The 17270-nt window shown below is 39.6% G+C and overlaps 3 protein-coding genes across 3 annotated transcripts; 1 reads left to right on the forward strand and 2 right to left on the reverse strand.

Moving 5' to 3' along the window:
- Nucleotides 1-11190: 11190 nt before the first annotated feature.
- GLAREA_03685 (uncharacterized protein) lies at nt 11191-13469 on the forward strand (the record flags this gene model as incomplete). The annotated part of the gene is made up of 3 exons (XM_008083938.1): nt 11191-11436; nt 11498-11681; nt 11737-13469. 3 exons carry the CDS (start codon nt 11191-11193, stop codon nt 13467-13469), a joined length of 2163 nt encoding a protein of 720 aa, XP_008082129.1.
- Nucleotides 13470-13797: 328 nt separating this feature from the next.
- Nucleotides 13798-14103, reverse strand: GLAREA_03686 (uncharacterized protein; the record flags this gene model as incomplete). The annotated part of the gene is made up of 1 exon (XM_008083939.1): nt 13798-14103. One exon carries the CDS (start codon nt 14101-14103, stop codon nt 13798-13800), a length of 306 nt encoding a protein of 101 aa, XP_008082130.1.
- A 1068-nt stretch (nt 14104-15171) lies between these two features.
- On the reverse strand, nt 15172-16256 carry GLAREA_03687 (uncharacterized protein; the record flags this gene model as incomplete). The annotated part of the gene is made up of 3 exons (XM_008083940.1): nt 15172-15555; nt 15831-15953; nt 16101-16256. The coding sequence occupies 3 exons, from the start codon at nt 16254-16256 to the stop codon at nt 15172-15174; spliced, it is 663 nt and encodes a 220-aa protein (XP_008082131.1).
- Between the last annotated feature and the right edge of the window lie 1014 nt (nt 16257-17270).

Below are 17270 nucleotides of genomic sequence, written 5' to 3' on the forward strand. Positions count from 1 at the left end.
AGATTAGCCGAAATTAACTTATATTAAAGACGTCTAATTCTTTCTTAGTTTTAGTAATTTCTACTAATAGTTTATTAAGAGATACTTCGATATAGTAACTCTACTAACGCGACTTACGCGGAAAGATATACTATTTATTATAGAAGAACTTAAGAAAGCCGCCTTTTAGTAGCTAAAGAATAGGTTTACTAGTAACCTAGTAATAAGAAGCTTCGACGAAGATAAACTAAGTAAGATTAAGACTAATATCTTAGATACTATTATTAGCGCTATTTACTTATAACTAGATAAATCTAGAAAGTAGTACTCTATTACCTATTACTCTAAAAAGTATTTGTCTATAGAATAGAACTATAATATTTATAAGAAGAAACTTATAGTTATAGTTAAATTATTAAAGTATTAGAAAATTTACCTTCTAGGAGCTAGATACCCGGTTAAGGTCTATATAGACTATAAAAACCTACGTATATTTCTTACTTTAAAGAAACTAGATAACTAGAGAATAGTAAGATAGGCCGAGAAGCTTATATATTACGACCTTATTATTAAATATATCGCTAGAAAAGATAACTCTAGAGCTAATACTCTAAGTCGATAGCCCGAATATAAGAATAATAAGGTATATAAGAAGTAAGCTATTCTAAAAGAAAATAAGGACGAAAACCTTATTTCTAATACTAAGGTAATTACTACCCTTATAAAGATCTATAGTCTATAGTACTACGAAATTATAGCTACCTAGAATAAAGAACCTAACGTTTTAAAGAAAACGTCTAGATATAAAGATAGTAAACTAAAAATACTCGACTTATATACTAAGAAATTTATCTAGAGATTCTATAAGGCCTTAGAATATAGCTACTATAGAATAAGAAGAACTCTCTAGAGAATCTAATAATAGTACTATATCGATAAGCTTTAATCTCTAGTAAAGAATATAGTAACCGGCTATAATACCTATATTTAAAATAAACTAGTATACTACGGCCCTTATAGACTTATAGAAATAATACTAATTTTTAAATAACTATAGAAAATAATATTATAAGACTTTATTATTAAACTTCTACTATTAAGAGATCTAATAACTAGTATTAAGTATAACTTAATTATAGTTATAATAGAAAGACTTACTAAGTATATAATCCTAATACTCTATAAGAAATCTAGTACTACTAAGAAATTAGCCTACGCCTTTATCTAATACGTATTTGTAGATTATAGTACTCTAGAGAGAATAGTCTTCGACTAAGATAAGTTATTTATATCTAAACTCTAGATAGCTATAATAGTATATATAGAAATAAAGCGAAAGCTATTAACCTCGTTCTATCTATAGATAAATAGAGAAAATAAGAGAATAAACTAAGTAGTTAAAGTATACTTAAAGTATTATATAAACTATAAATAAGATAATTAGGTCGTACTACTATCTATAGCTTAGTTTATATATAATAGTATACTTACGAAAATAATATAAGTATTACTATTTAAAGCTAACTTTAGTTATAAAAAGATTCTAGTTATAATAGAAAGACTTACTAAGTATATAATCCTAATACTATATAAGGAGTTAAGTACTACTAAGAAATTAGTATACGCTTTTATTCGGTATATAGTTACGGACTATAGTACCCTAGAAGAAATAGTCTCGGACCGAGATAAGCTATTTATATCTAAATTCTAGACGGCTATAACCGCCTATATAGAAATAAAGCGAAAACTATTAATATTATTCTATCTATAAATAAATAGAGGTAATAAAAGAATAAACTAAGTAGTTAAAGTATACCTAAGATATTACGTAAACTATAAGTAAGACAATTAGGTCGCCTTATTACTAATAGCCTAATTCTCGTATAATAGTATAGCTATAGAGATAATATAAGTATCGCTATTTAAAGCTAACTTTAGTTATAAGAAAATAGCGTTCTAAGAACCTTATAACGCGTCTATCGATAGTTAGGTAGAAAGAATTCTCGTTAACAACCTTTTCTCTCTTTATAAATAACTTGTTAAAGAGCTTAAGTTTATTTTAGAACAAAATACGTCCTACTATAATAAGAAGTATAGTTAGAAGCCTACGCTAAGAGAGGAGAATAGAGTTTATTTAGTTAGACGAAATATCTAAATAAAATAACTAAGCGACAAACTAGATAATAAAAAACTAGAACTATTTAAAATTAAAGTATATAAAGGACCTTTAAATTATAAACTAGCTCTACTAAAAAGTATAAATATCTTTTTAGTATTCTATATATCTCTCCTTAAGCTAGTACCGCCTAGAGCGCTACTAGCTCTAGTTATAGAAATAGAACCGGTTAACCTTAATACTAAGTATAAAGTTGAGAAGATCTTAGACTATAAACTTATTAGAGGAAAACTATATTATCTAATAAAATAGAAGGACTACCTATAATTAGAAAATATATAGAAACTAATAAATAACCTTAACTACTCTAAGCGGCTTAAGAAGTTCTACCGCTAGTATCTAGGGCCTCCTAGAAAGACCTAGAATTAAAGTTTAGATCGAGTAAGAATAGGTTATACCTAGAGTAGTCGTCGGGTAGAGTAAGATAGGTTAGTAGTCGTTCTACTTCTACCTCTCTCTCCTTCTATTTCTTCTTCTTCTCTTCTTCCTAATACTCTTTTCTCTCTAACTTATCTAACTTATCTAGTAAGTTAAGACCCGCCGAGATTATCTTTTATTTCTATTCTTAAAGAAACTTTTACTACTAGTAGATATAAGTATAATAAGCTAGTATCTCTTAGATCTAGGCCTTAGTCTACTCGTCTTCTAGGAAAAGTTTCTCTTTCTAAACCTCGATACTCTTCTAGTTATAAACTAAGAGTATTTAATTTATCTCTTTAATATTATATAACTTTCCCGTAAATATATAGGTACTATAACGACTATATTTTAGGTCCTAAGAGACTATATACTCTTTTCCCGTCTTTTCGTAGTAAGAATAAGGCGCTATCTTCTTTTTAGTTAAATTAATTTATTTTCTAAGGGCTACGATATTAGAACGTCTAGTCGTATAGTCGAGTAGTATATTAGAAAAAAGAGAAGTCTATAGTCTTTAACCGATATATTTCTTAGTCGTACTTAAGTATATAGGCCCGCTAGTTCGAATAGAGAATAGTATTATAAGTAGCGTCGGCCTTAGCGTCGTAATACTTCTAGGACCGGAAGTCCTAGAATTAGACGAGGTTACGGGAATTAAGTAGTTTCTAGGGCTACTATCTAATAGCTTAATTTAGTTAAAGTTAGTAGTATTTATATTAGCGGATAGGCCCTAGTTTAGGGTACCGTCACGTAATAAGAGAAGTTTAATAAGTTTACTAGACGAACCTATTAAACCGGCTAGAAGTTTAACGAGTTCGACTAGCGAACCTATTAAACTTAAGAAAAGAAAGTTCTATATAATAATTATAATTTTCTTAGATAGAAGCTTTATACTTAACTTATTATAGTAATAGTATATTATCTATTTAACTTACTCTTATTATAATAAATAGATCTTTAAATCTATAAGTAATAATCTTACGCCTACTTCTTAATATACTAACCTTACAATAACTCTAGTCTACCTAGGGTAGAACCGAATTATTATACTTAGATTTATTCTCGCCTAGTCTAAAAGTAAAGATAGTAGGTTTATACTCTAGAAGAGTATCTTATTAGTACTTATATTTAAAGTTCTCTACGACCTAACTAATTAAATTAGTAACTCCGCCTCTATACTAGATCTTACTAAAGGCGTCGATTTCTATCTAAGCCTAGGTTAGCTAGAATCGAACTTCTATAGCCCTAAGAAACTCTAGAACTACTAGTATTATCTTAACTTTATAGTAGTTATAGAAGATATAGACTAAGTAAACTAATTACTACTTCTAAACCTAGAGGATAGAATTTACCTCTCCTTTAGCTACCTTAGTTATATATACTTTATAGAATTTAGAAGTAGTAAGAACTACTATAATATCGCTAGAAGTAAATCTTTTCTTATACCTAGCGACTAATTATTTAAGAAAATAAGATATACTAGTAGATTATATAAGTATACGCTTAGTATTATAGACTAAGCTTAGAATATAGTTAGATATCTACTTCTAAATTTTTCTATAAAAGAGAATATACTAATTATATTAAGCTACCCTTACCTTATATCTAAATATTAATCTTTTATACTTAATCTTATATTATTCTAACTTCTTTATCTTAATATTCTTAGTAATAATTACCTTCGAAATAGGTAGTATTAAGGCTTTTAGTATTAGATTTAAGGTCTTAATACTATTATAGATAGAGTCGTTAATTAATCTCTAAGCCTTTACTACTACCTTTCTTTTCTTTTTAATAATATAATTCTCTAAAGTAACTTAAACTAGTCCTTTAGACTCTAAAAGGTAGTCGTCCGGGTAGTATAGAACTTCTAAGTTAATATACTTAGAAATACTATATTATTTACCTAGGTTAAGGTACTTATTATAGAATAGAACTTAATCTAGTATAGACTTAAGTATAAGATAGTTCTAAGTACTAATCTTAATAGTAGTTATTATAGTTATTATATTTCTTTAACGTAATATAAATAAAAAGGTATAGATTAATTTAGAGAAATCTTAGAAATAAAGTAAGGTCTTATAGGACTTCTACTCTATACTATAATACTTATAAAGTTAATATACGTAGCTATAGAGCTATATACCGGGCTTATAACTATTACGTAGTATATAGGTAGAGTAGAGGTTTAGTATATTAAAATAAGTCTAACTTCTTAGGTTTAGAATAGCTAAGTATCTAATATATATAGTCTTATACTTAGTACGTACTAGTAAGTAGCCTAAGCTACTCTCTTATAGTATACCTAAACTATATTACCTATATAACTAACCTAGTCTATAATATAAATAGTATTAGTAAAGCGACTTTTAGTCTACTTATAACTAAGAGATAGAAGCTATTTCTTAGTAGAGTAATAGAGATTAGTTAAGAAGTATAATTTCTTAATCTAATTAGCTAAAATAGAAAAAGTTATAGAGAGAGATAGTTCTTATAAAAGAGTACTAAAGGGCTATATTCTTAGAGAGTATAAGTAAGAGAAGTTATAAGAGATAGAAGCTAGATATAGAGATTATAATAAGGCTATTTAACGACTATAAATCTTAGAACTAAGCTAATAGCTAATTACTTTAAAATCTAGAAGCTTCTCTTTAACTATACTTTACAATATAGTAGTAGGTTTACTAAGAGAGAGACTAGAAGAAAGTAAGTATAGAAAAGATTCTATAATAGAATATCTAAAAGTTAATACTTTATTATAAATAGAGGACTATAGAGATAGAGAAGCTAGAGTATCTTTTAGTAAAAGAGTTTTTTCTATTCTAGATATTATAAAAAGAGTATAGAAAATAAAGGTAGTATACGTAGATAATAGAGGTTATTAATAGAGAAATAAGTAAAAGTAAGTAAAAAATTTAGATATTTTTATACTAATTTCTTATAATTAGTAAGTTTAGAATTACGTCGCTTATATTTCTTAATTAGAAAACTAAAGCTATTATATTATTTATAGTTACTATTATATTATTAAAGGCTCTACTTTTGTAAGCTACTAATAGAAGTAAGCTAATATCTAGAATAAGAAACTACTAGTTCTTTATAGTTATAGAAGATATAAAAGAATTTTCTTTCTATTAAGAAACTAGAAGTAAAGCTATAGTTATATCTTAGATTTTATATTAGTAGAAGTAGAGAGAAGTTAAGGGGTATAGAGAGAAATATAGCGACTTTTTAACTCTATATTTCTAATATTCTAAGAGAGTACTAGAGAGAAAATATACCTTAGATAGCTTATAGCTAATAGAGGTATAGTCTAAGTAGATAATATATATTATTCTATATAAATTAAAGTATTTAAGGGTAATATACCTTACCTAGAGAGTATATTATTAAATATCGCGGTACTAGGGGTTTATTTTAGAGACTAAACGTAGTACTATATTTAGACCGCCTTAGCTAGTATATATAGAGCCTCTTTCTTCTCTTTATTTCTCCTTCTTTAGATAAGTAATACTATTTATTATTAACTCTATAATTTAACCTCTTTTAGTATATAATAGAACTAAAAGTAGTAGTTTACTTTAAGATATATACTCTTTTACTTTATTTTATATAGTACTTTAATTTAAAGTAGCCTTCTATCTATTAATAAATCTAGACTAGTAGAAGAAAATATCTAATAAATTAGTATCTCTATATATAATATATCTATTAGAAGGCTAGCTAATAGTAGCGACTATATTACTATATATTTCTTTTAAACTAATTCCTCGTCCACTTTCTCTAATTAAGCCTCTAGCTAACATAATATTCAAGAACAGATTATGCTAGAAACACCCGACGACGATAATATCCACCAGCGTTATTGAGGGTGCGCGCTCCTGTCCCATTCGATCTTCTCCTCTCCTCGAAGCTATCCATACTCGCACGGCGTCCTGTAACTCGAAACCAATTTCACATCGCCTCCAGCAAGAATAATGTCCGGCTTCCTCACTGGCCATTTTGAAGAGCAAACTTGTTGAAGGATTACCCGGCAGCCATGAGTCGACATCCCGCTCGATCAAAGCAAGTGGATATACTCTGACTACAACGATTTCCCCCAGTATCTGAGCGCATAACAAATTCACTACGTTAAATACCATTGGTTGGCCATCTCGATATTCTCCTTCAACGGTATAGAGTATAGGAACTAGAGCACTTCTACCATTAACTGTGGAGGGATATGTACCGCTTTGCTCTTTCCAGGAAAGCAGCTGAAGAAGCAGAGGTCCAAGCTGTATCTACTTTGTACCAGGCGGCACTTGAAAGTAGGTTTAGAAGGATGATGCTGGGCCTGCGCAAAGCTTTGGGTGACAGTCTATGGTATAACTTAATTAAGGTGTAAATTAAGGCTGCGATTTGTTCTACGGGATATTCAGTTTCAGAGTTCGCTTACTATTACATTGGAAATACCTTCACCCCTCTACTCACACGTTATGGTGTAGCGTGTAGAGCGTATATGCCGTATGAGTAGAGCGAATCATTGATTCGAATTGACAACTGTAACTGGCGAATCTCCTAAGTGGCTTGGAACAGCAATAGCCGATCAAGAACAAGCAAAACAAAGGGCTTTTGAAGGCGATATGGATTACAAAGAACATGTTTCTCATATTCATATTTAGCGGTTTCCGTCCCGTAAGGATTGAAGAAGAAGAGATTATAGCAGCTAGCTTTTGAAACCAAAATGTAATTGCCATCTTGGTGTAGACAAGGCTATATCCGCTTTCAACCATCAGTTGGCTACTTACTATGAGTGACATCTATTGTTAGAGTGACCAATTTTACTGAAGATTCGTCTCATATTTGGATGGCCTAGTAATGTGTAATTCTCTATGTTGCGACAGTGCGGGCTCCTAGGCCAGCACAAGGCTTCATGATATCCAGGCTTTTTTTTCGCTTCTCGAACTCAAAGTTTCAGACACGCCTTTTATCGCAAACTTCCAACGCGCCATAGCTTCTATAGAGCTACGAGAGCTTCCACAATTACATACACATCTTTTCGCTCTAGCGTCTCGAATCGTTTCTTTTCATCGACACTTACCCTGCAGGAACACAGGCTTATAACCCTCCGCCACTCTTCTTGCGGTTACAAGTGTCCTGTTCCCTTTCTTCCAAAACCTACCAACCCAGCTTTCTTCTACGATAGACGGTCATTGAGGCGCGCACTCTCGACCTTCTGCGAACTTTCTTAATATTATCACCACAATCTACCTTTCAGCTTCTCGATTCAAATTATATCACAATACAGGCCCAACCGAGCTCCGCCTGGCTGGATTTCACCTCCCTTATTCCCCAATGTCAACTCGGGATGATCGTCCATACCAACACGAACAAATATCGAACTGGCGCTTTCGCGTACTGTCATACCTGCCAAGATCCTCCCGAACTACTGGCACAGCTTCCTTCATCTTTTACTTCTTCGATAACCTAGCTCTTGCCGCACACCCTTTTGCTTTAGCTTCTGCTACTTTAAAGCAGTACCTACACACCAAATCACCCTCTCCCCTGCAGCTTATCGATGGCCCCTCGGCTGGCCGGCGCCCCCTTCAAATCAAGATACTTGGCCCTCAATTCTCGAAGATCGTCTATACCTAGAAGCATATAAGGAGCATACCACCCAGAGTATGGGGTGTAGGTGCTAGCCAAATGGCAATGTAGTAGACAGAGTGTACGGGGAGCGGAGCGGTAGGCCGTGTGAGGAGTACAGAAATGCGTGGGTTGACGCCTGCTATCTAGGGCAGTATGGCACACCTTTCAAGTGTCCGTTGGTTGGAAATGGTCTCATATACATAATAAGATTACTATAGATCATGCTTCTTGCAGGGCGACTGGTATACCATTCCCGCAATGTGGCATACATTTGCGTAAGACCAATTAAAGGAGGGCTCGACAACAGACATATTGTCTCTTCTGCGACGCTTGGATAAAGTTCAATTGAGTGGGATTACCAGAACTGCGATGTGTGCTCTGCTACTGCTATATCTTCTGTTCCCAGAGAACGCGCTCACACACTACAAGGTTCCCACAGCTCTGTCATCTGACTTTAATTATATTCTCTATAGAGGCAAGATTACTTGGTCGCACAGATCTGATTGAAATACGATATCTTGTGTAAAGCCGTCACAACGTCTATGAAGCAAGATTACGCTGAGTTGCGTTGCAATCACTTAGGCTAAGCTGCCACGACCGAGGTGCTATATCTCCTGCCACTTTGAACCCGCTACATTCAAGTAAGATCTCATGGGCTACAACGATAGCGACGACATCCGTGTAATCTACCAATAACGTCAACGCTTGCCGCTCGCTGGAACACCTGAGCTGCTTTATCTAGTCCTACTGTATCCACCCCTCTGCAATCATGATACCATTGCGGAAAGATAAGAGTCTGGATTGCGATGTTTGTTCCATATAAAGAGATCCTGGACTGAGCCTTCTATTGCAAAACTACACTTACATCTACAAACCTAGCACGCGCTCACTTGCGCAAAACTGGGCGAAGTGAGCTTTCTACGAGAGAACCAGTGTATCTACCACGATTGACAGACAAATCCACAACCCTCGCATGCTAATAACAAGCGCAAACCATATTGCATTATTAAAACGCTGGTGTATTGCCTCGACGCTGGAGACTAGAGGTGACAGGCGCCTTCTGGAGCTATTTTGCCAACCACTTGCGCTTTTGCTCTTTATTTTGTCGGCTCAAACACTACCACTGATTCTACTGCTCTGCAGTAAGCTGCATGGTCACAGGCTCTAAACATATCCTGCACTCGAGGCTTCCACTGTAGTCCCACTATTCAAACGAAGCTGGAGAGACTATCCTAAACGGAGGAAAAGGCCACAGTCACATTGCGAATTACCCACAACAGGGGACTTAAACTAGATATACACTATGGTTTCTGACTGTTTGTACTTTTGAGGGTAATTCCGTAGCTTAGGACGTTACTGTACACCCTGGCATGGCTCAGGAGCACCTGGAAGTAATGAATTTCATCATCATCATCATTGCATACGATTTTGGCAGCGTTGGAGCACTATACAGGATACGCAAGCTTATGATCATTGTATATATACAACATGCTTCAGTGGTAGCACGGAGAAGTTATTCTGATGGCGGTAAACTACGATAAGCATTGTTGTCGGCTCGTGACTAGGTCATCCAAATCAAGCATTGCGCCTGCGCCACCAATCAGACGAGGTTCAAAACTAGCTTACGAGCTTTCGATGTGAATCATTATGTAGAAAGCAAAAGACAATCACAATACGTTGCTCCAGGCAACAATTACGGAAAGGTGTCGTTCCGGCGTGCGGGGGGGAATCTACCCCCAGCCACTCGTTGAGGCATATGGCAGGAAGCTATTGACGCGAGATGCAATTGAAGGTGAGCGTTCAACAATCAGCCCACCAAAACAGCACGATTTTGAAGTGTTGAGCTCGAATCTACAGCTCGTTCTCTTACAATTGGCAAGTTTGGGCTCAAAAGTTGAAATTATCCGCAATGAACTGGATTCTACTGGGGCACCGGAGAACTTCCTAGAATAAAGATCCATTACAGATACTATCAGCCATTTTAAAACCTCGTAACAGCGTAGAGAAAGCCAGATTTGGACTGTCGTTGGGTGGCTGGGATCCAAATCGGGATGTCAACCTTTGTTAAGCGAGGAAAACCGAATTCCGGTACTAGACCCCCTTTTCACTTTCCCAGCGTTTCTACAATCGTAGGAGCATTGTTGACACGTTGTAGTATTGTGAGGTGTAATACAATATAACGGGATAGTATCAGAGCTAGTTACAATACTCCAGCATGATTTCTCAGCAGAAACATTGAAGCACTGCTTCCCTATATAAAGATAATGCCAACTCCTGAACTGTATTTGAAGAACAATTGCGACCGGAAAGTGCGTCATGTCGATAGACAATGGCCTCGTGATATTCAGGCTGTCAATAAAGAGCGGGGCTAGCAGAAGGTCGCTAGCGCGATCTGAATAAACAACTGAGCCCTCCCTCCTTAGCGCAATTTATATAACTTGATCCCCAAGCCAACCAGTCTTTCTCTCAAATCCAACCATCCATTCACGAGTCGTATTCGTGAACTTTCCCAGAAGTATTCGCACCCCAATTCACAACTCCGCTGTCAAATAACTGAGAGACCTGTCTAGACAGTCCAGATAGAAACAGGTGAGCTACCACACTGTGCGGCGCTGGCTGAACGCTCCGCATCCAGATCAAGTTTGAAATAATGCTCACATCAACAGATATACTTGTAGTCTCTGCGGCTGGTTCTGCAAACCATAGGATACAGAGGATTCGCGCAGTGCCGGGCGGGCTTCGACTAGGATCCAGTTTGGTAAGTTGGCCTCCGCAACTTGGTCGCTTTGCGCAGCAGCATTGCTACAGTACCCTCGATCAGATCGGCTTTGATATCATGCTTACCTTCTTAGAGCAACACTCTCTAATTACGCGTTGGTGCCTCGCGGCTCAACTACCGTTCTGCGGTTCCCCCCATTGTAAGTATCTTGACCTCCGCCACTTGATCGCTCAGTATTGTGCTTGTCAACCCTCCTCTCCATAGATCCATCATGATCGAATTCCCGTGTCCAATAGATCTCTCTACCTTAGGGGGTGGTGATCGATTCAACGGCTCGACCTCTATCGACGTCGAGCCGTGCAACGGCGTGAAGCAGTCCATTGGACTCCGCAACTTGGCCGCTCTATTGCTAACTATTGCCAGATACTTGCAGATTACTGTACCACCTTTAGCCGTATTTCTGAAGTCCTGTACCTCCCAGAAGAGTGAGCCTGGGCAACGTCGTGGTGTCGAACAGGTAAAGTGACTTCCGCAGCTTTTTCATCCTCTGGCTAATGGCTACGGAAGTTTACTGCTAGGACATACACATATTTGAAATGGACGGCCGTGAAGGACGAAGAAGGCCTGGGGTGGGCTGGCAGTCACCTCCCCTTAACTTCCAATCCGACGCAGACTTCGGTCTGGGAGAGCCCACGGGACACGAAATGTTGAACAATTTTCAACAAGAACTCCACACCAATGCCCTATTCGATCAGAGTGTTGGTAAGTACATGGTCTGTCCCATTGTAAAGAACCCATTTGACTGATGATATTCTAGGAAATGCCGGTTTCAATACGGATCCAAATCGCCAGTGGGCCCACCAAGCTCACATGTTTTCATATCCTCGAAATCCAACGCTTATCCCAAGTTATCTGAGCCAGCCTCCCCAGGGTTTCTACGAAAACGAACCGTTTATGCACAATCCAAACATGAATGGGGCCTTTTCTACAAGTGTTGCAAATGATGCCACAGAGTTCCTGTCCTCCAGAGATGAGCCATACGGCTACAACAATGCCACGGTCTACCAAAACGGGGGTTCTGCATACGCAGAACCTCCTAATACCTTCGTAGCTCGTCAAAATCCTTCTTCCTTCCTGTCTAGCTACCAGAGCAGGCATCGCCAAGAAACATTTGCCGACAGTTCTTTGACCGCAGAGAATGAAGAATTTGGAGAATCTAGTCGGCTGTCTGAAGAAGAAGAAGAAGAAGACCTTGACGATGACTCTACCACTCGCCTGAAGAGTCCGGTCATGTCTACGCCAGCCAAGAAGAAGCCTGCGAAGGAGGAGCCTGCAAAGGAGAGAAAGGGGCTACAACCTTTCGCTGTCACCGAGGCTGAGCTTGTAGTTATCAGAGATGGCTATGAGCCGCATACTGCTACTGGGCAGCACAAAAGAAAACGCAGGGTCTGTCTGACTCTCTCTGAATATACTGCACTTATGCAGCTTCGCAAGAAGCCGTTCTCGCAGGATGAGTGGAACAGGCACGATACTTTCCCAAGCGGGCCAAAGCGGTCATACCGCAGAAGAAACAGAGTCAGAGTCAGCCCCTCGACTCCATATCAATTTGCTCGCACTGAGAGAGCTAGCACTGTCGCAAAAAAAGAAGATGCGCTTCTCAAGAAGAGTCCCAGACCACATAGAGCGGCTACCAAAGAACGCCGTGAGCATGGCTATGGAGACATCTTTGAGGACGAGGTTGAGCCAAAGAAGTCTGGTAATGGAAGCAATGCCGGTATGGACTACTCAGATGACGATTCGGATTTCAGCGACTTCCAAATCAAAACACCAGAGTCTGAGACGCCTCCCATGACAACTAGCTATTCTCCAGTCAAGAATGGCTTGTTCACGACCTTCCATACCAACCTCCCACCGACCTCATCGCAGCCACCGATTCCTATTGTACCTCGCGGAACAAAGGTTAAGCAAGGCAAACACAGATTCGACCACGGCCAGATCCAAGAACACCTCACCAGAGATGAGCTTAGGCAGATCCGCCCCGGCTATGGGGTCATACCTGCTCTTCATGTGAAGGCATTTGACCGACCACAAAATCCGAGCCTAGCCAGCTGTTTGGGCCCAAGAGGACCAAATCCCGAGATGCGAAGAATCCGCATCACAGTGGATGAATGGACCAAGCTCTGGGAGTTGCGCGGCGAGTTCAGAAACTATGAAAAATACTATAAGGGCCGCATCCCGTACGAGGAGAGAATGCGTGGCAATGCCAATCTGGAGAGATCTTTGGCGCGAAAGAGACAGGGCATCACGTACCGTGCCAAGCGGGATGGTCAACAGCTCATGCCAGGCATGAAGAAGCTCCGAGATGCCGCTGAGAAGTCAGCCAAAGTCAAGGACGAGGAGGGTACTGAGACGGCGGTCAAAGACTCGGATGCAAGCCAACAGGAGGAACCTGCCGAGAGCAGTGATGCGAAAGTCAAAGAAGATGAGACGTACGATCAAGAGCAAGACGCGCACTACGACATCTTCGATGATATCTACGATGCTGATTGATTCCTGAAATCCACAGAACAGAGCTTTGGAAGACTCTCCTTCTTCTTCCTCCGACATTACATACTTGTACATCTGCACTGGCGCAACTGGCGTTTACACATACGGATGATACCACAATAGCTTTGATTCCCCTTTCAAATATTTCGAATTTCCTTTTGAATTTCCTTTGCGAATGATCTTCTAGGATCACCATCTTGTTTTTCTCTCGAACATTACGACAAAAAAAAGCGCTTGCATACTTAGAGGACACACGGAGTTTGTGCTGGATTCTGCTGGGCGACTGGCATCCAACACGGCGGGGATTTGCTTTGGTATTGAACTAGCATACTTACAGGACACATGGAGTTGGTGATGGCTTGCTGGGCAACTGGTATCCAACACGGAGGGCTTTTGATTTGGCGCTCGCATCGTCAGAGGAAGCGTGGAGTTGTGACGGCTTGCCATCCAACACGGCGGAGATTGACTTTGATCTGGCGTTTGCATATTTTACAGGACTAAAACGGTGTTTGTGGCGGCTCTGCTGGGCGACTTGCATCCACACTGGTGGAGATGATTTGATTTTGAGATTGTTTCCTGGACCTTTGTTTCGGACGATCTGGATTTGTGCTGGTATTACTGGTTTTCCGGCATACATTGGTCACATTGCGCGTTTATTTGAAATGGACTTCATATTCTACAACAGTTTGGGCAGTTTCAGTCTTCTGGATAGCTCGAGTTGGGATTTGATTTCTATGAAAAGAACATGGACGAGGGCTTGTCTCGATCCTTGAGTTGGATACTATTACTTGCTAGTCTAGTAAACAGATTCGATTCCCCATAACAGTGACATGACTTATGATATTGGTGACAGTGATGCAGTGATATGATACCTGATCCTCCGAAAAGATTCGATTTGCAACCATACTCAGCTGCTTTCTGATCACGATGTAATATTTAGCAATACTGCTGCATGAGCTTAAATTGCTGCTTCAGTTATACTACATCCTCCTGGATGTATCATACCCAGCTTCCAGTGTACAAAACTTAACCTCTCCCAAGACGACAATCGCTCAAAGACGATTCTAAGGACTTCACAGGCCCCAACGTGTCTTGTAACCTTTGTTTTCCAATCAATGAACTGGTGGTTTACCGCCTTGATATCTAACTATAGATCACAAGTTGGGCATTTAAACTGGATAGCAACAGTATATGTCTTGTCTCTGTGGATGGAGTTGCGGTTGTTTGAGAAGCGTGTAGAGGCAGGAAAGCGAGTTGATGACCATAGACCGCAGAAGCTAACAGACAATCTGCTATGACATCTTCAGAAAGAATGCCGGATACCGTAGTAGTGCTATGAGATATAATTGTAGATGCTCAAGAATCGAGCAATATATTGGGTTGAACTGTTGCCAATATGGCGGGAACCGGTAGAAGACTTAACAAGCGGGCAAAGAATACACAGCTGACTTCCTGCAGCGTTTAAACCGGCGAACGAGGTCAACAGCTCAAAGACATGTAAGAAGTACCGAGAAACGCTTGTAATTATAGTAGAAGGCACAGCAGCTGCAAAATCGAGGGTAAAGATTCAATGTACTGATAGGTAGCTCAGCTATCAAGATGACTTGTATGGATCCGAGGCCTTATTGAATCTGCCAGCTGAGATAGAATACCTACTCTCACAAGCAATTTGGCACGAAGAACAGACGCAATTAAGATGGACAAATCAATTATTAGAACCTCTTAATGCCATAGCGCCTAGTACAGCAACTTCTAATTCATGCACCTCGTCTTGATTGTTCCCATCTTCATTACCACCATGGATTCCTGCTCCATTGACAGCTCCCTTTGTCTTCTTCGCTCCACCACCACTGTTTAGCTTGTAGATCTTCTTGATCCTTGCCACGTCGGTGAGAGATGCTATGGAAGCATCAGTGAAAGGAAGAGAATCGCCTTCGATGTTGGCGGCGAGATGTGCTTGAATGTCGGGCGAGGAGAGCGGCGAGGCTGTAGAGGTATCTGTTGTCGAACTTGGCGGGAGAGATACTTTGATGACTAGGAGAGAGGTAGTAGCTGGTGTTATGCCAAAGCGACGGAATGACTCTGCAATCTGGGTAATTGTGTCAGCGTGGTTCGTAAATAGATGAATTTGGAAAAGAGCTACAGCGCGGCAGGAAGCTGCTTGGGGTATAACTAAAGTAGGAATTATGAGGAAGTGCTGCTATTTGAGCAAGACGCAAAGCGTGGAATGTAGTCTGAGAATGCGAAGACTTAAGCGTGCAGCTATCGAAAGGATTAAGTTGCTTCCAGAAACGGAAATGACACCAGAGATCCGCAAGAATTTTCATAGAGATGCCAACCGTTATTGAGTATCAAGGTACTTACATTGTTATTCGGACTTAAAGAGAACACAATCTCAGAATGGACATTCCGACTTCTCAACCTGCCCCCCAGCAGGTCGCTCACCGCTCGATAAACGGCGGCTAGAGCATGAACCCGGGACACAAGCTAGCAAATGAAAGTCAGCGAACGGTTTGGAAAAAGCAAAAGAACTGTCTAACATCGTCCAAAGGAAAGCCATTCTGTCACGTGGAAATTGGAAATAAACAAATAAGAGAAAAGCGGGACGGCGAAGGTTGGGAAGGAACAACTAACCACGCTGGCATCGATCAAAGCATACTCAAACTCCGTGTTTCCGGCAAGTAGCTGCTCATGTAGGAAGGCTGAATTCTTCACATTTCGGAAGAGAGCGAGGCTGATGTCGTAGCCGGGAGGGAGGTGTTCGAGCTGGACTGTTTCGAGGAGCGACATGGTGGGGTGTTCTTGGAAATGCTGTTGTCACGTTTGTTTCTTCAGCTGCCTCGTGTCTTGCCGTCAGGTCTCCTGTAATAGCGTTGTATCTCTTTAGTCTGCGGCTCAACAAGTCTCGAATGCTGTGTTGCGAACGTTCAATTTCAGGGTGGATGTGATGGATATCTGCAAGTGATTCCAGCCTTGTTCAGTGGCAGTGGTGGTCGGCAACTTGTCGGCTGATTGGTGTAAGAAGCACCCACAGGGCAGGTGCAGGAGGGGATGCAAACCTTCGGGGTTGGAAGCACTGACAAAGACTCGTGGACTCGACGCTGTCACCCGTGCTAAAGCACCAAGACAAGCCAAATTGAACACAGAACGCCTCGGAACCCTTCCAATCGTTTCATTGAGATGCTGAAGAAATCATAGTTCATGCCAAATTGTTTCACCTGCGAAGAACAAGACGTTTGTTCTCGCTGCTCTCGGTCAGAAGATCTTCGATTGCTGGACGGATTACGAAGTAACGCTGCGAAACATCGTTGGACCATCACCCCTGCCTGCGTACCAAAATAGATGGAGGAGAAGTTCAAAGGGGCGGAAAAAAGCAATCAGGGTCCATTAATGCAGCGATATTACCAAGACGATCCAAGTACTCTGTAGAGTACCAAACTTCTCAGTTGCGAAACCCCTTCCCCCAGAACCCGGAACACTTCAACACTTGGGCCTGATGCCAGCGGGAAATTATGATAGCTTGCTTCGGGGTAGACGATGGTGGCGGATTCAACATTTGAGTTTTCATCTACCGGCACTAGCAACGACAGGACTCCAGACAACATTGGTTAAGCTTAAGTTGATTGCTGGGAGATGTGGAGCATCCCACGCACGAGTCTTTGCTTTGTTTTGACGCGTTGTAAGGAAGAGCACATGGGATGGTAATAATGGGTATTGTCCGGCTGGCTGCTCCTGTCTGACGGCCCATGATCTTCCACATGGGAAAGTCTGGGCAGTGTCGTATCTGTGCGAACCATGCAGCCG

This window comes from Glarea lozoyensis, assembly GCF_000409485.1.
Source record: "Glarea lozoyensis ATCC 20868 chromosome Unknown GLAREA2, whole genome shotgun sequence".
In the NCBI taxonomy this organism is placed as follows: Eukaryota; Fungi; Ascomycota; class Leotiomycetes; order Helotiales; family Helotiaceae; genus Glarea; species Glarea lozoyensis.